Source organism: Calidris pugnax, unplaced genomic scaffold (assembly GCF_001431845.1).
Source record: "Calidris pugnax isolate Ruff unplaced genomic scaffold, ASM143184v1 scaffold70, whole genome shotgun sequence".
Taxonomy (NCBI): domain Eukaryota; kingdom Metazoa; phylum Chordata; class Aves; order Charadriiformes; family Scolopacidae; genus Calidris; species Calidris pugnax.
Window position 1 is genome coordinate 12,042,776 of NW_015090862.1, and position 25,181 is coordinate 12,067,956.

Sequence of the window (25,181 nt, forward strand, 5' to 3'; positions counted from 1 at the left end):
ATGACACGTGAGTGCCCGAGGGCTGAGCTGGTGGCCTGGCCCTGTAGAGAGCACTCGGCAGTGTCCATCCTGACCAGGATTTCTAAAGCAATGCATTAAAGGTGTTTATGCAGTAGCAATGAGGAAATCAATATCTTACATTACTCCATTTTCATGTCAGAGTTCATTATTTATATACGTCCTCTCTTCCACGGCTGCCCTTTGCAACCTCTGACGATGGGCTGTCTTCAGTGGCAGGCTCACCTCAAGCTTTGTTTCAAGACCTGGAACTTTAAGATAACCTGGTTTTGCAATTAAAAAGCCAAAAGCAGCACATTAAATTGACATAGCGATCCTAAGCAAACCGATTGCCTGTTGATAGGTGTCTATAAATAGTTATCTATTGTACTGACTTAAAAGGGACAGTGGTTGCATAAACATGTAAGTGAAATACATAACCAAAATATTAGTCATGACCTTGTTAAAACAGTTGATATGCCAAAACTCAGTCATGAAATAAACTATAAAATGAAATATTATGATTAGTGTCAAGAGCTAATCTCCCAGAAGCCCAGACAATGTGATGCAAAGGAGCTTTTAAAAGAAACCCAACAAACTCATTTTTCATTATCTTTTGCGATCTTATTATTTCACAAGTGAGAAATCCATTAGCAATTCTGCCAAGAACTAGATAGGCTGCTTAGTTATCTAACACTGAGACACTTGCATCCCATGGCTATCTTGATGTCCCTGGAAAAAAAGAAAGAGGAAAAGCAAAGGAGTAATAAATTATTGTAACTGTTTCATTAAAACTTAGGACGCTGTAATTTTCAAGTTTATTTGGTATTATATTTAAATGAACTAAAAGGCAACATTGTACAGTAACTTTATAAAATAAAATTATTACATAGTACATTAACCAAAGCCCCATTAAAAAAAAAAGTCCTAAAAAGTCATTTGGGGACAGATCCTGCTCTTGCTCTTCTGCACATGATTTATCAAGCTGATTTCAAGCAGCACTCTTGTTTTAGGAAAAGCAAATGGGATTTGCCCCCAAAATGGAGTATCTCTTTTATAATTCTTGCAGTTTCATTTTATCATGTGTAATATATCAAGTTTATAAGGCATAAATACAAAAAACAGTTCAATATGCTCATCATTATTTTAATTAAGTAATACAATCTAGGACACTTTTTTTCAATCACACCAAGGATTACAATGTACCTATAGCTTTAATTTGTTTATTTTCCTTTTTTTTTTTTTCTTTTTATACAAAAGTCTATCATATAGTATACAGTATATACTAGTTGATAACTGGTTCACAAGGTTGATCACGATATTCTTGCCGGTTAATAGTGTCAGGATTTCACCTAGCTTGTGTACTCTGTGCAGAACTGCGGGTCCCCTCCTTCCCAGGCTGCTCTCCTCTGGCAGCAGCATCCCACTGCTCCATCTCCTTACCTATTTTAAGCAAAGAGCTCTGTGCCAGGTGTAAAACCCACTGGGAATGGCCAGGGATGCCCATCCCCGTGGTGCCGAGGAGCTGCCGGAGGCAGCCAGGGAGCAGAGGAGATGGCAAGAGAGCGGCTCCCGGAGGTATTTGTGGAGCAGGGAGCTGCTTTCCCTGCTCCCCTCACACTCCCGGCACCATGGAGATGCTCCCAGAGGTTGCAGCAGCCAAATCAAGCCCCAGAGAGGGAGATCCGTGATAAGCCACGGTCTGGCATGTCAGGAAACCACTGCCCTGCTGGAGTTGGGTGCCACTGGCTGTTTGTGTAAGGTAAGCAAAAGCACCTTGGTAAATTAGGAGTGGCGATAAATTAGGATGCTTGGGATGCTGAGTGCTTGGGTAGGGCCAGCTCCACGTCACCCACAACTCCATAACCTTCCAAACCCTTCCCAGGATTTTGGGCATCTCTAATGCAAAGACTCATTTAGTGCCAGCAGGATGAGCCCTGCACAGACAAAATAAAATCCCTGCATGAATGAAACAGGGGTCCTCACTTCTCCTCTACCTCATGAGCGCAAGCACAGCCCCAGCACGCCCCTGCGACCAACAGCATCTCCTGCACCCATCTCCCACCTCCACTTAGATATTCTGGTATTTTCTAAAAGCAGATTACTGAGACGCAACAGAGGAAGGGCTGCTGATTTTGGGTCAGGGCCAGACGGCTCGTGCTAGTGGAGGCGGGGTTGGTGAAGAGAGGGGGTCTCCCTGGTGTCCATCCCACACCCATCCTGCCCCTCCAAGGGAGGTGTCACCACCCATGCAGGCAGATGGGGACCGACACGGTGCCACCACAGGGTCACACTGCTCTTTCCAACAGCATCTCGTGCCTGCTACCGTTGGGCCAAGGAGGGGTGTGAAAAGGCTTCCTTACATTACCTGGAACCAGGAATAGATTTATTTTTTTAACATATACAATCAACCAAAATTGTGCATAAGGTAAACTGCAGAGCAATGCCCTCTGGAGAGTATTCACATGTCTAATATTAGCTATCTTGCTGGCGGCTCCAAATCATCCCTGGAGGTTTCTCTACCTGTCTATATTTACTACATACAGATCCTGAGCTCCTAAACTCAGGTGCTCTGAATCATACCGTAACCAAAGGCAGCCTAAAATAGACAGTGTGAATTGCTCCCTCCCTGCTGTGACTCCATCCTGCAGCATCTGGGAGGAAAGAGAAATAATCTTGGTGTTAGGAATGGGCCAAAGCTACAGAATTTGGGTCAGGATTCAGGCCAAACAGGAGCAGATTTCGGTCCAGGGGCTTAACCTTGTTCGGTATTTGCTGATGGGATACACAGCCCTGTGCTTACACTTGTTTTTGTGATAGATCAATGGTCCCAGGGATCACCTATCCCCAAATAAAACACAGCACACAAGCAGTGCATAAACAGCTCTCCAGCTGCAGGAAAGAACTGACACACATCTGAAGTCACAACAAAGCCTTCGCCTCCCACACACCCTTTCCTCACTACTTTTTTTAAACCAGCCAGAAACAAACAGCGAGTGCAGCACATCCCAGAGAGCCGGAGGAATGAGCATCCGATGCTTGCCTAGCTGCTGTGTCATCCTGTAGGGAGGCTGCTTCTGAAGAAACCAAATTACCCTACATAAAGAGCAGTCACTAAAAGAATCTTCCTTCCCTCAGAGGACCAACAAGATCACATTATTTCCTGAAATATTTATTTTTTTTGCCTTTTTTTTTTCATCTATACTTGACAGAAGAGTAATACTGTCTGGGTATTTGCTTTCACTAACCATGGCAGGTAATTTCTGTCATAGCTTGAGAGTTCCTTTGAACCTGCTATTTGCATTTGGGATAAAATATCAAATGGACATTTCCCATGGGATACCGACTGCTTGCTGTCCGGTAGAGTCAACCATAATTCTTAAGTCTATTAGCAAGAGGGAAGCAAAAGATCTCCCCTTGCTGAATGCATTGCATTAACAGCAAGTTTCCACTACTGCTGAAAAACTGTGCCCTTAATATAAGTGCTCAGTAACCACCAGCCCTGCTGTTTGAGGAGCACTCTGAACTGTATAGAAGGCTTGCAGGAAAAGAACCTCCATTAGTACCCATTATGTTGTGATTTATGTTATGGGCTTAAAATAGCAAAATTAAACAGTTCTATTTGATCTACAGTCTAAAAAAAAAAGGCACAAAGACTTTGTGAAAAAAAAATATAACTGTTCAGATTACATTTCCAAGAACTTTAACAGAGTGTTGCTTTGATTTGCCAGCTTTGATTGCTGGCAGGAGTGAAATTGAGACAATTTCACTGTCTGCAGAGGTAAAGAATACCCTTTTGGCAAGGCAAGTTTGCCAGCTCTATGCAAATGTTATTCAACAGAAGCAACTAAAACCTCTTGTGATTGCTTTAAAACATAATCTTTTTGGTCTGCAGCACATTGCACTTATCTAAGTACTCAGTGATGATAGAGTGGGTCTTAGGGCAAGACCAAAGACAAAGAGCCCTTTTTAATCTGAACATAGGAATAAACTCTGTTCATGGCTACACAGTCTGCTTTCAATCAAATGATCATGAAATACATAAATACTATAAAATAAATACAATACATTCAGAGTTTTCTACATTGTAGAGAGCTTTAAGACTTTCCTAGCTCCCCGATATAATGCATATAGAACATTCCCTTCTATACAGTGCTACCTCCATATACCCACACCTTTGTTAAATGCAACATAGCTCAGACTACCTTCCTCTTTGCCTGGATTCTCATCAGTCTCTGATTCTGTAAAACATTATATTGTTTCTTTAGGAAAAAAAAAAATATTGCACTTTTAAAAATGCATAAAAATTGAACCGAGTTCCCATTAACTCCGCCACACAGTCTGTTATTGAAAATAATGCTTTTCCAGAAAAAAAATGTTTCTCTAGTTGCTTTGCGTTTTGCCTACGGTTACAGCATTCTCCATCAGGAAATCCTCAGAACATTCTTCCTTAACAAATTCCTAACAGTTTCGCCGTCAGACGTTTGAAACACAGCATGAGCTATCTGAGATGCACACAGCTGGGAGCCACGGGTCTGTCCACAGGTTCAGGATTTCATCGTACAAATGGGAACTACAATGACCAGAATAACCGTACAAGCTGCCGCCGCTATCAGGGCAGCGATCTTGCAAACCTTTGCTCTTCTGAACTCAGCTTCTTTGCGTTTTAATAAGGAATCATAGCCAGGAGTATAAATGTCTTCCATCCAGTATTCTAAGTTGTTTGGGTTTAAAGATTCTTGAGTCTAAAAATTAAAAGGAAACAGTTGTTAATTGTCTGGGATCTGTCATTAATAACACAAATAAACAGAGCAGATGTGCCTGAAGGCCTCCCAACTGCATCTGGGTCTGCTGTCAGGATAAAGTGGGTTATTGTCACTTCTCACATCCCTTCAACTCCTGGTCCCAGTTCCATAAGGCTGACGAAAGTGGCAACAAAATACTGCAAAAAATAAACTCCTGTAACGGAATAATTCCACTGCAAAATCCCTCACGTACCTCTGATTTGCCATAAACTTCATCATCTTGGATGGCATTTAAATAAAATCTCTTTAATCTGCTAGACAGCAAAGATGTCAGCAACTACCGGTCTGTTACTGCTTTTCTAAATTATTAAAGCCCAGCTGATGGGAGAGGTTCTTAACATGTACACCTCATGAACTACATTTTATAAAGCTAACCCTAATTTTGCTGCCATAACTTGCTTGCAGGGTGTGATTGCCCAGCTCCATCCGGAACCCAGTCCTTCTGGATGGGCCATTTGCAGTCACCCTCCAGAACAGCAACACCTGGGGACACCAGCCTTCGTTTCAGCATGGGAATTCACAACCACAGGCAGTGGTTTCCCATGAAATCAAATCACCCAGGACAAGGTGGCCCTCAGCTTCGAGCTCTCCTTCCACCTCCATCTTCTGAAAGTCACCCAGATGCATGACGCTGTCTCAGTTTTAGGGGCAAGAGGGGAAGGGGAACTGAAGACCTGGCACGCGATTTGGTACCACACATTCTCCTGGACCATCTCCACAGATGAGATCATTTAACCCCGATGGCACAATCTATATTTCCACAGGAGGCAATACTCTGCTCATTGCCAAAGTCTGAGTTTCTCTGGGCTGGAGGTGATTTTAAGAGTATGATTACAAAATGAAAGACTTTGTCCTCCCATTCCACACGGGTAACCAAAAATTAAAACACAAAAAAAAAAAGATAATGAAGAAAATCTGAATTGGTCAGAAAATTAAAGGCTACCTGGGGAACTTTATCAGTGTTTCCATTTGAATGTTTTTGGGCTTTTTTTATCTTTTACTTTTTCCTTCCTTAGAATTTGAACTCTTCAAGCTTTGCATTTCCACCTTGCTTGTTTTTTTTTCCCTTCATCCTTTCTGTTAAGGAAGCTCTTCAAGCTTTGCATTTGCTTGTTTTTTTCCCTTCATCCTTTCTGTTAAGGAAAACAGGAGGAAAATGGGGGAAACCTAAACACTAGGCATTATATTGCACTTACCAGCAGAAAGGAATAAAGCAGAAAGAACATTTTGAAAGATGACAGCTTTTCCTTGAAGCTGTCTCATGTGTCTGGGGCTCCAAAGGGCCATTTCTTTAAAAAATGGAAAAGATACCACATAAAAACGTTCCACTAAGAATATCCTAACACACACCACTTCTGGGCTCGTAACAGAGCTGATCCAAAGTTTGTTGGACTCCACACAAAGAAACTCCAGCTGACTTGAGAGGGATTTGGGTAAGCCTTTAATTGGCTAATTCAGATGTTGTGGCCACGAGCTACTGGCTGAAACCTTGCTTTGCTTGAAAGCAGCATTTGTTTTATGTACAGAACAACTAAAAGAAGTGATTTTATAGCTACCCCAGAAATAAACAATTAAAATTGAGCAACGGGTTTACCATCGTTTGATGGAGATCTCTATGATAGCACTAATATGCTGAAACAGAGACCACCAGCCGAGTCTGAGATTGTACTGCTCGGGCTCTGAATGACCTGTTCCAGTCTTCTGAAAAACACCAGCAACCCCATCTCTAAAGGCATCAAAAAATGACCTGACAGTGTTTTGTCCCAGTGGATCATCACATGCAGAGCAAAGCAATGAGATCTCACACAGACCCCACACTTGGGACAAACTTTGGCCTGACTCTAGTTTTGCAATGTCTTTTGTTGAAGGAAAACCCAGCGGAGTTGTCAAGCGCCAGGAGAAATTTTAAGTAAACAAAGGTAGAAAACCCCAAAGATAGCCATGCTAAGCTTCAAGGAAATTATATTTTTGGACCTCTCTGCCTTGGTATTGACCTTTAAACTACTTCAGAAGGAAGATGCATTATTAAAAAGGCCCATTACTGTTAATCAGCTTCCTTTCCCATTTCATTGCCAGACGTAGGAATGTTCATTAAAGCATAATGTATTTACCTTCAGTTCTAATAAACTTAATCACTGGGAAAAAAAACCACTCATCAGTCTGTGTCTATTTTTTAAGTTTGTCAGTAAGCTCTATTATAAAGTCTAGACATGGGCTTTGCGGAGTAGGTGCGATTCTGACAGTCCTTTTGGAGGGAGAGAATCAAACCGGTAAAGTTTTATCACCTTTATCCTAAAGATAAATGATGGCAATAAGCCGATTTCTCTGGTTTGCTCACAGTCGCACAGAGCCACTTACAGGGAACGAAAAGGCCCTACGAGGAGCAGATGGAGAACGCTTCTCCCAGGGGAGCTTTGCCTCCAAATATCACCTCCCTTGCTGCCTCCGCGAAGCAGGTAAGGGATGCTTTGTGACTGCCTGCTGCAGAGGAACTTCTTTCAGCCTGTCCCCACTCCAGCAGACAGCCTGCAATGCCAGGGTTAGGAATTTGGTAAGCTCTCTAAAGCTTTTAAGATCCGAAAAGCAGCAGGCAGCTGAGGCAAGATGCAGCCTGGTCCCCGTGCTACTTGGCTTCTCTCCAACTTCACTTTACCCACAGCAAGGAGCGTGGGCTGGTGAGGACAGGGAAGTTTGCCCAAGCCAAGCCAGGAGGTGAATTTGTTGCGCACAAATTCCTTCACAAATGCTCCTGGAAGTTGCACGGTGCTGTGGGGGTGATGCTTTTAATTCCAAACCACCTCACGCAGGGTCCTGGGGACATGGCAGTTCTCCCTGGGCTAACCAAGTCTTCTTCATGGTATCCTGATGTGCTCCTAAGGCTTAGCCTGATGGGTTTGGAGCTGGGTTAGGTGCCTCAGCAGTGAGCCATTGAGAGCTGACGTGGAGCCGCGAGTCTCAGGCTCTTGCATGCCACTTTCCCTGGCAGAGAAGCTCTGGAGACAAGCAGGCTCCCCGCTTGAGTGTGGCTGTACTGCCCAGACTGCTGACCGCAGAGATGTGTCAGCATGGCGCCAACAAGCCCCAAGCTGTAGGTGAGTGTACCCCAACTGCTGCCAAGCCTGTACAGCTCAGGGGCATGCACACGCGTGCAAGGAGCCCAGAATGCCTGAGGCCAGCACCAGTCCCCCCCCGGCTCTGTATCCTGCTGTATAAATGCATATAAATGATATAAATGCTACACAGGGATCTATATGGACTTCATTATGTGATGCATTTTGTGTTTCATGACTAAACCCGGAGAAAAGGAGGCTGAGGGGAGACCTCACTGCTCTCTACAGCTACCTTTAAGTAGGTTGTAGGGAGGTTGGGGTCTTCTCCCAAGTCACAGGCGACAGGACTAGAGGAAACAGCCTCAAGTTGCACCAGGGGAGGTTCAGGTTGGATATCAGGAAAAATTTTTACACTGAAAGGGTTATCAAGCATTGGAATGGGCTGCCCAGGGAAGTGGTTGAGGCACCATCCCTGGAGGTGTTCAAAAGATGGGTTGACATGGTGCTGGGGGACATGGTTTAGTGACAGGTTTTTGTCAGAGTTAAGTCGATGGTTGGACTAGATGATCTTGAAGGTCCCTTCCAACCTAGATGATTCTATGATTCTAAATATGCCAACATTTCTTTGCTCTTTGCACATTTTGGATGGCATTCTTCATGCTTCCTTTTTAAATCTGTGCCCAGATATCTTCCTTCCCAGAAGATGTCTTTTGTTTATCAGGCTAGACAGGGAATCCAACAGGGGGAGTCGGTACTGGGCTTGGGCAGCCCATTATATATCGGGATTGTAGTCAAACACACCACATTTTGGGAAAATTCAAACCCAAAGTTTGGATTTGTCTCCCAGTGACTTGCTCTGCTCTGCTCGTTGTAAAAGAGCCTGCACATTTCCAAACCAAACTAAGACACAAACAAGACAGACCATTAGCTGATCTGTTCTTCACATGACTCTGGTTTCCAACAGCCACTTCAAAGCTGCAGCAGTGATGGGTTTCAAAAACGGTCATGGTGTTTAACACCTTCTACAAGTATTTTATGTCTCATATTCCTAGCAAAATGGGAAAAAGCCCTAATGCCTACATTCTCTTTGAACAATTCAGACAGAACAAGGATAGAAGATAGAGCAACAATACCAGCTTCTGCACCAGTCTGCCCTGCTGCAGTTGGAGACTAGTTCATCCCTGCTACCCCTAAACTCTTCTTTAGAGCTACTACCACCACAATGGCTTAGCAGACATCTCTCTATTGCAGAATAAGCTGGGAGCACCAACCTGCCAAGGATCATCATTCAACAATCAAACATCCACGTTTTCCTTTGTTTCTGGCCAGGATGGATAGGGATCAGCAAGATTAGAGGCTCAACACTGCACAGCTCCTTCCTGAGCTACCCAAATCCCCTCTTAAATGCATATTCTGGCAACATCCATTCGCAATTAAGCCATTCAAATTAAACAAATGGGACTCACTTGTAGATCCAATGCTGCAATCTTGCCTTTATCTCCCGAATTCCTTGTGTATTCCTCTATGGTCCATGATGGCTGGGCGCGTTTCACTTCAGCCAGCTCAGTTAACCTCATGTCTGTGTAGAGCGGGTTGCTTTTCATGTGTGACTTGAGTGATGCAGGGTAGGGATGAGGACTAAAGACTTGTTCAATCAAGAAAGCATCTTTTGGTTGTTTAGACAGTCTATGTGGCTGTGGGATTTCGTATTGCCTGTCTGCCTGCAATAGGGTTCAAAAGAATTTGAGAGAAGAAACAGGACTATGAGGGGGTTAAACACAAAGGACAGAGATATTCCTTTCAGAATAACCATATGATATTGCTTAAGCCATGATAAAAGAAGTACCAGCTAAGACAAAGTTTTACATTTACATTACTTTACAAAGTAATATGTCTGCCCACTCTCTTCTCACAACCAGACCAAAGAGGTATTTTACAGACACAACTCCATGTTGACCATTACATGAACACAAAGCCTATGCAGCAGAGAAAATTTAGGTTTTGAACTGTTTACAGTAATAAAACTATTCTGAAAATGGCCCTCCAGAAAAGCCTAGCGTATCTGGAAAAGCTCAGAGCTCCATGCAGGCTTCAAGATTTCTGTTTCCAGATCAAGTCTTAAACTGAAGTTTTGTAGGAAGTCCCCAGGTACCACTCCCTTGGCACTACACCATCCAGGACACCAATCCGGTGTCATCCATGGTCTACTGCAGGAGTGAGGAAGGGACTTTCAAAGTCAGCATTTCATCCTGGGCAGATCAAAGTACAGAAAAGACAAGCTTTGGGCTTATTAAGGGCAACCTTCTTCCCCATCTGCAACCTGCTAATAACCCATGGTTTATGATTTCTTGTTCATCCAACTGCACTTATCTCCATCAAACCTCTTCCTTCTCTGCCCTCTCTCCTCCCTGTAAGGAAGCATGGCATGCCCGTCGTAGTCCTGATTGACAAGGGAGCTGAAGGACCCCAAATCTCTCCACTCTCTATGAAACAGAAACAACCGTCCACACCCAGCACGGTTTCAACTGAGCACCAACCAGAGCCCAGTGCAAGGATGACCACAATAGCTCGGTGAAAATGGCAGTGGGAATCTGTTGGGAGGAGGGAGTAGAGTTTTTCTGACCAACCAAAAGAAGACTACAGCTATGCTGCATTTCCCCAATGGGAGGTTTAAGATTCATATAAATGACCATGAAAGTCAGAGACAGAGAACATAACTACAGTTTGTGTCTCATGGTACACATACAGGGATGCTTTTCTTAAGGGATTTGAATCCATGAATCTATTTTTTTGGCTTTTAAATAGGAACATACTTCTCTGATAAAAGCCGTTACAATGCAATTTTAAAATATCCCTTTTAAAACAACCACTAGAGAATTTCAATTTTCCTCACGCCCTTTTCACCAAGTTAATTACCCAGCCTCATTATATCGCCACTGATGATGAATGCCACCATCATCTTCCAAAGATCTCACCCACATTACCCCCCCTTTCCTTTTTCAAAAGAGCAAAGTGCTTTTAAGGAACAACTTGACCATATTGCAGCTGCCAAGCAAGAAGATATAGGTACAAAATCACTCAATTATGATAACAATAAAGACAGGCATAATATGGCAGGGCGAAGTATTGTCATACCCTGAGGCCTGTGATGACTATGGAAGACATTCATAACTAGATTATTTTTAAGTGCTTATTATGTGACTTAAAGTTGAAATTACCTCTTTAGATTTCCTGTGCCAGTCCTTATTTTCTCCTCCGTCTCTCTCTTTCATCTCCTCTTCCGTAATGCCAACTTGGTTAGTGTAAGTAATAGCTCTCCAGTCCCGGGGAGAGTTTGAAATACTTGCTATTTTGGATTCAGTTGCACTGTTTTCCTCTGTTAATGATCTTGATGACCTCCTAGTAAATAAACTTTTTTTTAAGGCTTTTACTCGAAGACTCTCACTATTACTTCCACTGGCGTCTGAACAGCACCATTCTGGATTATTCTCCAGTTTGCCTCCATGAGGAGTATTGTGGCACTGAAATATCTGCGGGGAGTTACTCTCATCTGATGCGGCCTCGCTTGTCAAAGAATTGAGATCTATTTGTACACTGACCTTCTCTGGCTGCTGAATTTTTTGATCCAACTTGCTTAATTTTCCCAGGACTTGGGAGATTTCTTCTCGGACGCCTGAGAGAGATTCCAGTTTCTTCTCTATTTCTCCAATCCTCAAAACTAATTTGCAGACACTTGTTTTTAATTCATCATCTGCGTTACTGATATCTGCCCGGACCAGTTTATCCAATTTGTTGCATGCGCTCCCGTTGGAGATTTTTGTCAAATTGTGCTCAGGTGAGCTCTCACAGTCCGATTTATGCACCTGAGACAAGGAACCGGTGCTGTTGTAGCAAGAGGACTGCATCACTCCCGTCGACCCACTGATGCTCATGTCATCCAAAAACCGGAAAATGTCACTGATGTCATCACTCACGATTTCAGAGTCATCATCCGAATGCTTCAGAGAGTGACGCTCTCCATACTTGCCTTGTCCCGCTGCACACAAGTCCTTGCATTTCTTGTGCTCCAGGACTTGCTGCTCCGTTTGTGTCCCAACACTCGTGGTCCTGTCAATGCTTAGGATCTGAACAGAAGTACAATTAATGCTTTTATCCTTAAACTTTTTGACTGGCTCGTGTTTCTCCACTTCTAGAATGGAAGGTATTTCCTTGGGTTTATGCCCATTTGGTTTCACAGCATAGTTTGCCTGCATAATTGGTTGCTGCTCCTTCGCGTTCAGGTAGGACTGGTGCCTGTCAGCTGAAGGAAAGTTTGGAGATGGGTTGTTCGAACTCTGGTATCGCGGCTTCTCTTCAGACTGCTTCCTATTAAAAAATGATCGTTCAAAGTCAGGTACCTCCTCTGTATTTAAACTCCAGCTTTTAGCTGGCCAGGCAGTTTGCTTGGTTGGCTTTCCAGTCCACTTTTTGGTGTCCTGGGGCCCAAGAATAGTAGTTGGGCCAAAATACGTTGAAGCTTGAAGATCATCTAAACTTTCATGCTTCACTCGTCTTTTGTCTGGTATAGGAGAGTAAACTGGATTCAAGTACTGGCTGCTGTATGGCATTTCAAAGCTGTGGTTGAAGAAAGCCTGCTTAGAGCTTTCTTTCCTGCTCTGAGGCTCTCTGTGTCCATCTTCTGGCTTTTTGTTGGATGGTATTAAGTGGGGAGATATTGTAATCAGATTATGAAAATCTTCTTTGAATATATTTCTTTTCTGGACGCATGACTGCATCACGAATGGCTCGTCATTTGAAATGAAAGTTTCTTTTATGCCTGCAGTTATAGGCAAGGAGTCTTGGTCCGAGATAGATTCATTTTCAATGTTCATGGGGAAGTAGGTACTCTGCATCTCGCATGGCGGAGACGTGGCGATGGAGTAGGACGCCAGCGCCTGCAGCCTGTCCAGAGAGGCAGCCCGGCCCTTCATGTCCTTATTAACGCCAAGTAAAAAGTTGGGTTCTGATGAGGGGACAAACTGTTGACAGTCTTTGCAGTCCATCTTTCTGCATTTTGAAGACCTTCTGACCGGAAAGCCCCGGTTAAACTCCTGGTCGTTCAGCTCGCGCCAACAAGCCCCAAGCTGTAGGTGAGTGTACCCCAACTGCTGCCAAGCCTGTACAGCTCAGGGGCATGCACACGCGTGCAAGGAGCCCAGAATGCCTGAGGCCAGCACCAGTCCCCCCCCGGCTCTGTATCCTGCTGTATAAATGCATATAAATGATATAAATGCTACACAGGGATCTATATGGACTTCATTATGTGATGCATTTTGTGTTTCATGACTAAACCCGGAGAAAAGGAGGCTGAGGGGAGACCTCACTGCTCTCTACAGCTACCTTTAAGTAGGTTGTAGGGAGGTTGGGGTCTTCTCCCAAGTCACAGGCGACAGGACTAGAGGAAACAGCCTCAAGTTGCACCAGGGGAGGTTCAGGTTGGATATCAGGAAAAATTTTTACACTGAAAGGGTTATCAAGCATTGGAATGGGCTGCCCAGGGAAGTGGTTGAGGAACCATCCCTGGAGGTGTTCAAAAGATGGGTTGACATGGTGCTGGGGGACATGGTTTAGTGACAGGTTTTTGTCAGAGTTAAGTCGATGGTTGGACTAGATGATCTTGAAGGTCCCTTCCAACCTAGATGATTCTATGATTCTAAATATGCCAACATTTCTTTGCTCTTTGCACATTTTGGATGGCATTCTTCATGCTTCCTTTTTAAATCTGTGCCCAGATATCTTCCTTCCCAGAAGATGTCTTTTGTTTATCAGGCTAGACAGGGAATCCAACAGGGGGAGTCGGTACTGGGCTTGGGCAGCCCATTATATATCGGGATTGTAGTCAAACACACCACATTTTGGGAAAATTCAAACCCAAAGTTTGGATTTGTCTCCCAGTGACTTGCTCTGCTCTGCTCGTTGTAAAAGAGCCTGCACATTTCCAAACCAAACTAAGACACAAACAAGACAGACCATTAGCTGATCTGTTCTTCACATGACTCTGGTTTCCAACAGCCACTTCAAAGCTGCAGCAGTGATGGGTTTCAAAAACGGTCATGGTGTTTAACACCTTCTACAAGTATTTTATGTCTCATATTCCTAGCAAAATGGGAAAAAGCCCTAATGCCTACATTCTCTTTGAACAATTCAGACAGAACAAGGATAGAAGATAGAGCAACAATACCAGCTTCTGCACCAGTCTGCCCTGCTGCAGTTGGAGACTAGTTCATCCCTGCTACCCCTAAACTCTTCTTTAGAGCTACTACCACCACAATGGCTTAGCAGACATCTCTCTATTGCAGAATAAGCTGGGAGCACCAACCTGCCAAGGATCATCATTCAACAATCAAACATCCACGTTTTCCTTTGTTTCTGGCCAGGATGGATAGGGATCAGCAAGATTAGAGGCTCAACACTGCACAGCTCCTTCCTGAGCTACCCAAATCCCTTCTTAAATGCATATTCTGGCAACATCCATTCGCAATTAAGCCATTCAAATTAAACAAATGGGACTCACTTGTAGATCCAATGCTGCAATCTTGCCTTTATCTCCCGAATTCCTTGTGTATTCCTCTATGGTCCATGATGGCTGGGCGCGTTTCACTTCAGCCAGCTCAGTTAACCTCATGTCTGTGTAGAGCGGGTTGCTTTTCATGTGTGACTTGAGTGATGCAGGGTAGGGATGAGGACTAAAGACTTGTTCAATCAAGAAAGCATCTTTTGGTTGTTTAGACAGTCTATGTGGCTGTGGGATTTCGTATTGCCTGTCTGCCTGCAATAGGGTTCAAAAGAATTTGAGAGAAGAAACAGGACTATGAGGGGGTTAAACACAAAGGACAGAGATATTCCTTTCAGAATAACCATATGATATTGCTTAAGCCATGATAAAGGAAGTACCAGCTAAGACAAAGTTTTACATTTACATTACTTTACAAAGTAATATGTCTGCCCACTCTCTTCTCACAACCAGACCAAAGAGGTATTTTACAGACACAACTCCATGTTGACCATTACATGAACACAAAGCCTATGCAGCAGAGAAAATTTAGGTTTTGAACTGTTTACAGTAATAAAACTATTCTGAAAATGGCCCTCCAGAAAAGCCTAGCGTATCTGGAAAAGCTCAGAGCTCCATGCAGGCTTCAAGATTTCTGTTTCCAGATCAAGTCTTAAACTGAAGTTTTGTAGGAAGTCCCCAGGTACCACTCCCTTGGCACTACACCATCCAGGACACCAATCCGGTGTCATCCATGGTCTACTGCAGGAGTGAGGAAGGGACTTTCAAAGTCAGCATTTCATCCTGGGCAGATCAAAGTACAGAAAAGACAAGCTTTGGGCTTATTAAGGGCAACCTTCTTCCCCATCTGCAACCTGCTAATAACCCATGGTTTATGATTTCTTGTTCATCCAACTGCACTTATCTCCATCAAACCTCTTCCTTCTCTGCCCTCTCTCCTCCCTGTAAGGAAGCATGGCATGCCCGTCGTAGTCCTGATTGACAAGGGAGCTGAAGGACCCCAAATCTCTCCACTCTCTATGAAACAGAAACAACCGTCCACACCCAGCACGGTTTCAACTGAGCACCAACCAGAGCCCAGTGCAAGGATGACCACAATAGCTCGGTGAAAATGGCAGTGGGAATCTGTTGGGAGGAGGGAGTAGAGTTTTTCTGACCAACCAAAAGAAGACTACAGCTATGCTGCATTTCCCCAATGGGAGGTTTAAGATTCATATAAATGACCATGAAAGTCAGAGACAGAGAACATAACTACAGTTTGTGTCTCATGGTACACATACAGGGATGCTTTTCTTAAGGGATTTGAATCCATGAATCTATTTTTTTGGCTTTTAAATAGGAACATACTTCTCTGATAAAAGCCGTTACAATGCAATTTTAAAATATCCCTTTTAAAACAACCACTAGAGAATTTCAATTTTCCTCACGCCCTTTTCACCAAGTTAATTACCCAGCCTCATTATATCGCCACTGATGATGAATGCCACCATCATCTTCCAAAGATCTCACCCACATTACCCCCCCTTTCCTTTTTCAAAAGAGCAAAGTGCTTTTAAGGAACAACTTGACCATATTGCAGCTGCCAAGCAAGAAGATATAGGTACAAAATCACTCAATTATGATAACAATAAAGACAGGCATAATATGGCAGGGCGAAGTATTGTCATACCCTGAGGCCTGTGATGACTATGGAAGACATTCATAACTAGATTATTTTTAAGTGCTTATTATGTGACTTAAAGTTGAAATTACCTCTTTAGATTTCCTGTGCCAGTCCTTATTTTCTCCTCCGTCTCTCTCTTTCATCTCCTCTTCCGTAATGCCAACTTGGTTAGTGTAAGTAATAGCTCTCCAGTCCCGGGGAGAGTTTGAAATACTTGCTATTTTGGATTCAGTTGCACTGTTTTCCTCTGTTAATGATCTTGATGACCTCCTAGTAAATAAACTTTTTTTTAAGGCTTTTACTCGAAGACTCTCACTATTACTTCCACTGGCGTCTGAACAGCACCATTCTGGATTATTCTCCAGTTTGCCTCCATGAGGAGTATTGTGGCACTGAAATATCTGCGGGGAGTTACTCTCATCTGATGCGGCCTCGCTTGTCAAAGAATTGAGATCTATTTGTACACTGACCTTCTCTGGCTGCTGAATTTTTTGATCCAACTTGCTTAATTTTCCCAGGACTTGGGAGATTTCTTCTCGGACGCCTGAGAGAGATTCCAGTTTCTTCTCTATTTCTCCAATCCTCAAAACTAATTTGCAGACACTCGTTTTTAATTCATCATCTGCGTTACTGATATCTGCCCGGACCAGTTTATCCAATTTGTTGCATGCGCTCCCGTTGGAGATTTTTGTCAAATTGTGCTCAGGTGAGCTCTCACAGTCCGATTTATGCACCTGAGACAAGGAACCGGTGCTGTTGTAGCAAGAGGACTGCATCACTCCCGTCGACCCACTGATGCTCATGTCATCCAAAAACCGGAAAATGTCACTGATGTCATCACTCACGATTTCAGAGTCATCATCCGAATGCTTCAGAGAGTGACGCTCTCCGTACTTGCCTTGTCCCGCTGCACACAAGTCCTTGCATTTCTTGTGCTCCAGGACTTGCTGCTCCGTTTGTGTCCCAACACTCGTGGTCCTGTCAATGCTTAGGATCTGAACAGAAGTACAATTAATGCTTTTATCCTTAAACTTTTTGACTGGCTCGTGTTTCTCCACTTCTAGAATGGAAGGTATTTCCTTGGGTTTATGCCCATTTGGTTTCACAGCATAGTTTGCCTGCATAATTGGTTGCTGCTCCTTCGCGTTCAGGTAGGACTGGTGCCTGTCAGCTGAAGGAAAGTTTGGAGATGGGTTGTTCGAACTCTGGTATCGCGGCTTCTCTTCAGACTGCTTCCTATTAAAAAATGATCGTTCAAAGTCAGGTACCTCCTCTGTATTTAAACTCCAGCTTTTAGCTGGCCAGGCAGTTTGCTTGGTTGGCTTTCCAGTCCACTTTTTGGTGTCCTGGGGCCCAAGAATAGTAGTTGGGCCAAAATACGTTGAAGCTTGAAGATCATCTAAACTTTCATGCTTCACTCGTCTTTTGTCTGGTATAGGAGAGTAAACTGGATTCAAGTACTGGCTGCTGTATGGCATTTCAAAGCTGTGGTTGAAGAAAGCCTGCTTAGAGCTTTCTTTCCTGCTCTGAGGCTCTCTGTGTCCATCTTCTGGCTTTTTGTTGGATGGTATTAAGTGGGGAGATATTGTAATCAGATTATGAAAATCTTCTTTGAATATATTTCTTTTCTGGACGCATGACTGCATCACGAATGGCTCGTCATTTGAAATGAAAGTTTCTTTTATGCCTGCAGTTATAGGCAAGGAGTCTTGGTCCGAGATAGATTCATTTTCAATGTTCATGGGGAAGTAGGTACTCTGCATCTCGCATGGCGGAGACGTGGCGATGGAGTAGGACGCCAGCGCCTGCAGCCTGTCCAGAGAGGCAGCCCGGCCCTTCATGTCCTTATTAACGCCAAGTAAAAAGTTGGGTTCTGATGAGGGGACAAACTGTTGACAGTCTTTGCAGTCCATCTTTCTGCATTTTGAAGACCTTCTGACCGGAAAGCCCCGGTTAAACTCCTGGTCGTTCAGCTCGCAGTTGGGCACGCAGTCTGCCATATTGCAGACTTCTGTGTCAGATCTACAGGACTCGAAGGACTCTTTCTTTTTCACTTTCTGCCTTGCAACTGGAAGTTTCTCCTTGGCCACTCCCCCGTTCATTTGTATGAGGTTGAATATTGTTACTATATCTGCTGCAACCATGATTTTCTTTGATTGCTGATTGTTTACAGTGCATCTCATTTTGTCTTTGAACAAAGTTGCTGGGAAATTAGGATCCAGGCAAGCGGTGTAAAACAGCACGCTTCTGAGCTTGGCCAACTGGGATAAATCAAACCTCGCACACAGGGACTTGCAGAGGTCCTGATAAGAAACAGTATTCTGCTTCGTGTCCAGCTCCTCCAAGATCTTCACCAGGAAGAGCGAGGATTCCTGGTTGGACTCCATGGCTTAAGCGTATTTTGTTGTCTAGCCTGGAAACCACGTTCCACTTCTACAGCAACACACAACAGCAAATAAAAAAGATTGTAAGTCACCCACAGATAATATTCAGGACTTTGCAATTCAACCACAGATGGGACCTGACTCCCCAGCCATGCAGTCGAGGGCGTGCTTGTATAACCCATCCTCACGTTTCCGAACTCCAGGCTGCAATCCTAGCATCAATTAAATCAATACTTAAATGGAATCAGGATTTCATCCAAGGAGGCTCATTTATGTCAAGTGTCTACTAAAGCGAGCAAGTGAATAAACAGGAGAAGCTCTGGAGGGGCTGAACTAACGGCAGATCGACAATCCCAGCCTGCTTGCTAAAGGGCTTTCACAGAATTTCCTACCAACTTGTGAGAGGTTGAAAGTATAGACACGCCAAATTGTTTGGCAATAATTCTAGCCCCAGCCTAACCAAAGGTGACCTACCAAACCATGACAACCCCAGCTGTTTTCATATCTGACTGCAAACGGCTCTCAGGAAGATTTTCTGAGAATAAACTTCTGACGTTTTTAGAAGTGATCTGAGCACATAATTACCATCTTGCTTATTTAAAAACATTATTTTCTGCTCTACTCTGAATTACCTCCTCTGGATACCATGACACTTTTTCCAGAAATAACTTTTCTTAAGTTTATTACACAGGAATGGAAAAGCTTTCTGGTCCCGTGCAAAAAATCTGCGTGAGCCCATTTCAGCTGTAAAGTGCAAAATGTAGAAAAGAGCAGAAAGAGTTAAGCAAAAAAAAAAAAAAAATCCCACTGAATCTTGAAACCAATCCAGCAGATGCTAGAGGGCTGGCTGCCAATCAGGGTGGATTTGAAGGCTGAGAAATATCAAGGACAGAGAACATCCTCTTCAGTGATGTGCTCCCAGAGAAGCCCGGGGAGTGCAGCTCCATTCACCAGCCTGAAATGATAGGGCAGAGGTGGAGAGCAAAGGCTGCACATTTATGTGGATAACAAGAATAGCTCGAGCAAGCACAGCTAACGCTAGCAAACATCTTGGGAAGGATATAAACCCCTGTGCTTTCAGAGCTGAAACTAACCTCTAGCTATTATGGATTAGGAAAGAATGTTGATGGGGGGCAGATTATTGTTCATCTGCCTACTGTGAATATCCTTGTCAGTGTCTCTGCTGTGGACTACTAGGAGAGACAGAGCACAGGATGATGCAGTCTGCCAAGACTTTGTCTTTGTTATTTGTACCAATAGGAATGACAAAAACATTTTCCCTTCCCCCAAAAGATACGGTATCTTCCCCCATTCACTCCCACCCTTAGATGACCCCTGGAACTGGGCTCTCCATCTCCATCAAGTGCAGAATACCCACCCGAATGGCACAGCACAAAAGTCAGGCTTGCAAGCTTTCTTATTACTCATTTAAAAAGTCACCTCCCAGCCAAAACCCTCAGCACTCCTGAGCACTGCTCCAGCAATACCGAGCTCCTGTTCCCTCTCTTGTAGCCTTTCATCTTGCCCTGACATTACACACCGGCGATCGCTATCTGTGTCAGAAGCCAAGGTACATCAGCTTTCCTAGCAAACACCACAGCAGCATCTTCCAGAGGGGGAAAAAAACCCACCAGGTTGCCCCAAAAAAATACGAAACAAGTCTCCAAACAAAGAATTGACTGTTTATTTAAGGAGCATCTTTCTGCTGCGTATGATCAGAAGTTGAGCAGCAGCAACGCGAATGTATTTCTGTGATTGTAAACACTACTCTCAGAAACCAATGGCTACAGGGATTTTCCAACACCTCCGCTGCATGCGTGTTTGCTTTTAAAGCTCGTGTATTATGCATAGCAGCACAACTCTTCTGCTAACTGACAAAAGAGCCAAAATGTTGTGCTGCTTAGTGCTCGGCTGCAGAAAGTAAAGCTGAACATGGGAGGAGGATGCTTGTATCCCCCCTTCTTTTTATCAACAGCATGTGCTCGGAGGCACAGCCCTTTTAACAGCCCACCTTTGTATGTCTGTGACATGTCACAATTAGAAAGTGAAGCTCCCAAGCTAGGTTTAAGCCACCAAAGCCACCAAGCACTCCCAGAAGAAACTTCACATGTGGGGCTTGGGTAATTTCCCAGCGGCCAGGGGACTGGCGCGGCAGGTCAATTTTCTGCATGTTGTAAGTCTGCCATATGGGGCAAGAGTGGAAATCTGTCTTTTTGTCACCTCCAGGGTGAATGCCTGCAAAAGCAACTACCTCCTCCCATTTGTAACTTCACAGCTTCTCGCAAAACCCTCACCTGGGTATGCGTTTTCACAGCCTGATACACGCTCTATCCGCTGCCTGCACTGGCCTGCCAGCACCCTGCTTTCTCCCCACTCACACTCCTGCTAAAATACACAACTAGCCCATTCGCAAGAATATATTTCTTAAAACTGTCAAGCCATTTTTTCCTGCCTTCCTGTCTTGACTCTCATCCTAGTGAAAGAGTACAGGATTCTTGAAATTCTTCATTTTGTACCCAAGCCACTCTTACGCTATCCCTCCCATCAGAGCTTTTAACTTCAGTTCAGGTTTCTAAACCCTATAAATCTAGCAAAATTTAGGTGCAGCCTGATTTTTAAAAGTGCTGAGCGCTGACGAGTTCAGAAAGTTCAGTGGAAGCCCTGCATACCCCAAATCCCACACTGCATTTATTAAGCACCAACAAGGAGCCTTGGTTTGGGGACTCCAACCCATACCTAAGCAGTAAGGCAGCAGCACTGAAGCACAGACCCCAAGCAGAAGAGCTCTGCTAGACCTGGTTTAGCTCAGTCTGGGACCTTCTGCTCCCAGACCCAAGCCCGGGACATGGCACTCAGCTGTAAAGCCTGGAGCACGCAACAGATCCACGCTGTGAAGAATAGGATGTACTACCCCACGGGGATAATATGAAAGGACCTCAAAATCCTGTTTCCTGGGTGAGGGATGTAAAAACCTGGTGCCAAGGTTTTTAGTGGCACATTAAGCTCCCCTGTCTCTTGTCAAGCCTCCTAACAGCCTGCGACAGAGACAGGTGCCTCTTGGCACGTCACCCCGGGAGCTGCCACATCTCAGGTGCCAAGCACTTGGCCATGCACCGTCTCAGCTGTTATCTCCACGTTCATTCATTAGCTCTCAAAGCAGGACCAGAATAGACCTGGACGCAGCACATAAACGCAAAGCTCCGAAATGAGCACAGGAAGACCTTTTAGAGAGGGTACAGGGTCACGAATCAGTCAAAAGCAGCAAAGTGAATGAAAGCACCCTCAGCAAGAGCAGCAGCACGGGGCTGCCTCGGATGGCCTCAATTCCACCAATGTCCTCATGCCTTACCTTCACTACCAGCAGCCACACACACCCTCCAAACCACCCCCAAATTGACTCTGGTCTCCAGAGACATGGAGCTGACCACACACAGGGACAGGATCTAGCCTATTTTCCTTAGGCAAGATGGTCTCTGACCAAAGGAGCCACTTAACGTTTCATCTTTAATGATTTTTGCTATATTAACACTGGGAGGGTCGCTTTGACTCGGCTTCCTAAGATTGGACATTCTCTGCTCTAATAGCACAATTGTATCCCAGCATGGACTTGTACAGCATCATATTGCACAGCGAGTCGATGGGGTCTGACTCTCCTTGCACACAGATGAGCTCCAGGCTTACCACAAATCAATGTCTTCTTGCCCTGCACCAAGAGCAATGAACTGAGCTCTCATCTTACCATTAACCCACTATCTCAGCCTCTGGAGGAGAAGACCAAGAGCATTACAGTTGCAACCTCCATCCCTCGTGGTGCTTTCTGCTGCACAAAGGGAATATACTGTTCTAGTTTCTGGTGTCTTTAGGAATCAAGCCTCCATAAGACCTCTCCCTTGTGGTCCTCCAGATCAGGGGAACCTGTGTATTCTTTCACGCAGCTTGCTTCCCCACAGAAAAGCCAGGATGCACCCTCCCTCCTCACCACCTCCCAGATCAGCACTGGGGTGGGCAGCTCCCCTCACCTCCTGACTACCCTATAAATTCACCATCCACAGGAATTCATTAAATTAAGTACTGCTCCATGGTTGCCCTCGCTGCTTTCCCCCATGGCACCTTCAGCCCAAACCCTGCCCCAGGGGGTGGGCTGAGGGCAGCACACATCAGGGCAGACAGATCCCAGCACGGGATTCAAGACAAAGTCCCACCACTAGACTTCCCCGAGCAGCGGCGGGGAGGCAAGGTGCCTTGCACGAGCCTGAATCGTGGCCGCTGGCAGACAGACCACGTTATCTCCTTCTGATATTTCCTCCTTCATTTCCTTCCCTGTTCTTTGTGCCTCTGACATTTGCTCTCCCCACTTCCCCGTATCCACGGCGTGTGCAGCTAACAACACAGATGCAGTGGCTGGAGTCATCACCTCTCTCTCCCTTCGATTTCCCTGCCGAGAGGGAAAGAGCATCCTTGTTTTGCTTTCCCCCAGGGTGTCTAACGGGCCACCCTATAATACCATCACGGCGACGACAGGCAGAGCGAGCCATCCTCCCATAAATTCCCCCAGAAAGAGCCAGCTACTCCAGCGCCGGAGAACATTAATACAGAGCCTGTAATATGCTGGTTTACTATTAACTTCAGCTCATAAATCTTTCAACCTGTCTCCCCAGTGCCAGATACTATAAAACAAGGCAGGCAACGCGTGAAACATGTAACGCGTCGAGACGGAATTCGGTTTCTGTTCTCTCCCCCACACACAAACCCCCTTCCCTGTCAAAACATTAAGAAATTTCAGATGAACGAATAGGTACCTCAAGCCCCGGCTGGCTTCTGCCATGCACACACACACACACGGGAGAGAAGGCACTCGGGGAAACAATGCCCATTTCCACACACCTTATTCCTCCTCCTCCTCCCCCTGCCTTCTGCTGCTCATTAAAAAGAAAACTAAAAAGCGCACTTTGGAGCCCTGCCCGAGCAATGGCAATTGCTTCCCTCCACCTTTCATTGAAGAGGAAAGTCCTCCCAAGCAGCCCGATACAGGCAGCCTCCTCCGGACCCTTCTCTCGGCTGTGCAGGAGGCGGGGGGGCTGTGGGCTCCAGTCCCCGGGGGCCGGTAGGAGATGCCTGCTGGCTCCCTGCCTCGCCGGGGTGATTTTTATTCACTCCTCCAGAGCCGAAGGGGACGAACGCCTGCAGCCTGGGAGCTCTCGGAGCTTGTGCACCCTCTCTCGCCGGCGGCTCGCCGCTGTTCTGGCACAGGAACGACGCACTTTGCACCCTCCCGGGCATCCCACCACTAACCGCATCCACGGACCTTCGGTGGGGACCAGCTCTGGGAGAAGTTGCTATTTTCTGGCTCTTACCATGTGTCAATAAGCCTTGGAAAACCCTTCGTTACAAACCGAGCTCCCTGATAGAGGCAGGCTGTGCTGGAAAAGGGCTCTGCATAACACTTCACCACCCCACACACCCCCCCAGCCCCCCAGAATTCAGCAGTTTTTAAAGGCTCCCAGGGCATAAATTAACGGGGAAGTTGTGGATAAAGGCAGCGTACTCGCACAGCCACGTCAGGGATCGAGTCAAACAAGGTTTGCCATTGATTTTTCTTGCACAATAACATTAGGTTGATTATTTGCATTGTTCAGTTATGCAATCCAGGTGAAGGTATCTATATGAGCCAGAAAAGTGCAAACAATCATTCTAAAACTGTGCAATAAATTACTTGAATTATTACTGCATCATATGCTCCTGGTTATTCTTTGCCAACTATTGGCCCATGCAAACACACAAATACTGTCCTCTCCGTACCTCACTAGAGCACATCCAAGTCACCTTTTTTCCCAAAAAATTTTTGCACAAGGAGACACCATTGCAAACACTGAGAGATGGAGACAAAAAGGTCTCATCGAGGTAAATGTGAGCAATTTATTCCATCTGTGGGCAACCTGGATTTTTTTGCATGGCAAACCTATAATGACCCCACTGCCACCCCGGACCTGACTCTACACAGACCGGCTTCCTCACCCGGGGGGGTCTGGCTCCCCTGGCCCCCATCCCCAGCGCTCCCCATCCCTCCAAGCTCCCCACTTGCAGCTTGGGGTCCCCAGGGCCCGGGGGGGGGTCACCACTTGCTCCCCTCCAGCTGCCCACAGGCAGATCCAGCTGTGTGGGACTGAAGTGGAGCTGCCAAAGTCACAGATGGAGTTTCAAGATTTTTTAGTGTCTCCCCCCTGTCCCTTTCCTCCAGAGCCTGACAAAGAGGTGGGACCCCAGGGCACCTGGTGGGGACCGAAGGGGCTGGGGGGGGGGGGTGTCTTACCTGCACTCACCATCCCACCTGCCCCCAACCCGGTGTGGGGGGAGCTGGTGCTGAAGCCCTCTCCCCGGCACCTCTGGTCCCCAGAGCATCCCCGGGGAGAGCAGGGCGCTTATCCCCTGTGTCCCCTTCCTGCCACCACCACCAGCCCCCCCTCTTTGTACATCCGTGCCCCCCTCCCCTCACCTGGGGCTCACCTGGGGGCTCCGCCTGCCTTTTGCCCGGGGAGCGCGGCCGTCACGGCTGGCTCTGCCGCTGCAGCAGCCGCTTCCCAGCCAGGAGGAGGAGGAGGAGGAAGAGGAGGAAGAGCCCGAGCCTGAAGCCCCAGCAGGATGCCATAGCGCCGGGCTGCGCTGACAAAGGCGGCAGCAGGTTGGCATGGGAGGAGGGAAGGGAGGGGAGAAGAGGAGGGAGGGGGCTGC

At 45.6% G+C, this 25,181-nt stretch overlaps 1 protein-coding gene across 3 annotated transcripts; it reads right to left on the bottom strand.

Annotated features, from left to right (window-relative positions):
• Positions 1-774: 774 nt before the first annotated feature.
• On the bottom strand, positions 775-25,107 carry KIAA1024 (KIAA1024 ortholog). Of its 3 annotated transcripts, XM_014944261.1 has the most exons (5): positions 24,957-25,107; positions 17,982-18,501; positions 11,071-12,894; positions 9,319-9,573; positions 775-4,742 (listed from the first exon to the last, which is right to left on the bottom strand). In XM_014944261.1, exons 2-5 carry the CDS (start codon positions 18,453-18,455, stop codon positions 4,545-4,547), a joined length of 2,751 nt encoding a protein of 916 aa, XP_014799747.1. In that variant the 5' UTR covers positions 18,456-18,501; positions 24,957-25,107; the 3' UTR covers positions 775-4,544. The 3 variants fall into 3 exon arrangements, with proteins under 3 accessions (XP_014799747.1, XP_014799750.1, XP_014799748.1); XM_014944264.1 differs by lacking the exon at positions 775-4,742 and having other exon boundaries at positions 9,420-9,613; XM_014944262.1 differs by lacking the exons at positions 775-4,742; positions 9,319-9,573; positions 11,071-12,894 and adding an exon at positions 14,507-14,700 and having other exon boundaries at positions 16,158-18,501.
• Between the last annotated feature and the right edge of the window lie 74 nt (positions 25,108-25,181).

Excerpts from the sequence above, each read along its gene's own strand:
- KIAA1024 (XM_014944261.1), bottom strand. The coding sequence starts at position 18,455 with ATGGAGTCCAACCAGGAATCCTCGCTCTTCCTGGTGAAGATCTTGGAG. Across the intron at positions 12,895-17,981 it reads GGTCTTCAAAATGCAGAAAG|ATGGACTGCAAAGACTGTCA; the intron begins ATGGACTGCAAA and ends AAATGCAGAAAG. Across the intron at positions 4,743-9,318 it reads TTGCAGCATTGGATCTACAA|ACTCAAGAATCTTTAAACCC; the intron begins GTGAGTCCCATT and ends TTTAATTTTTAG.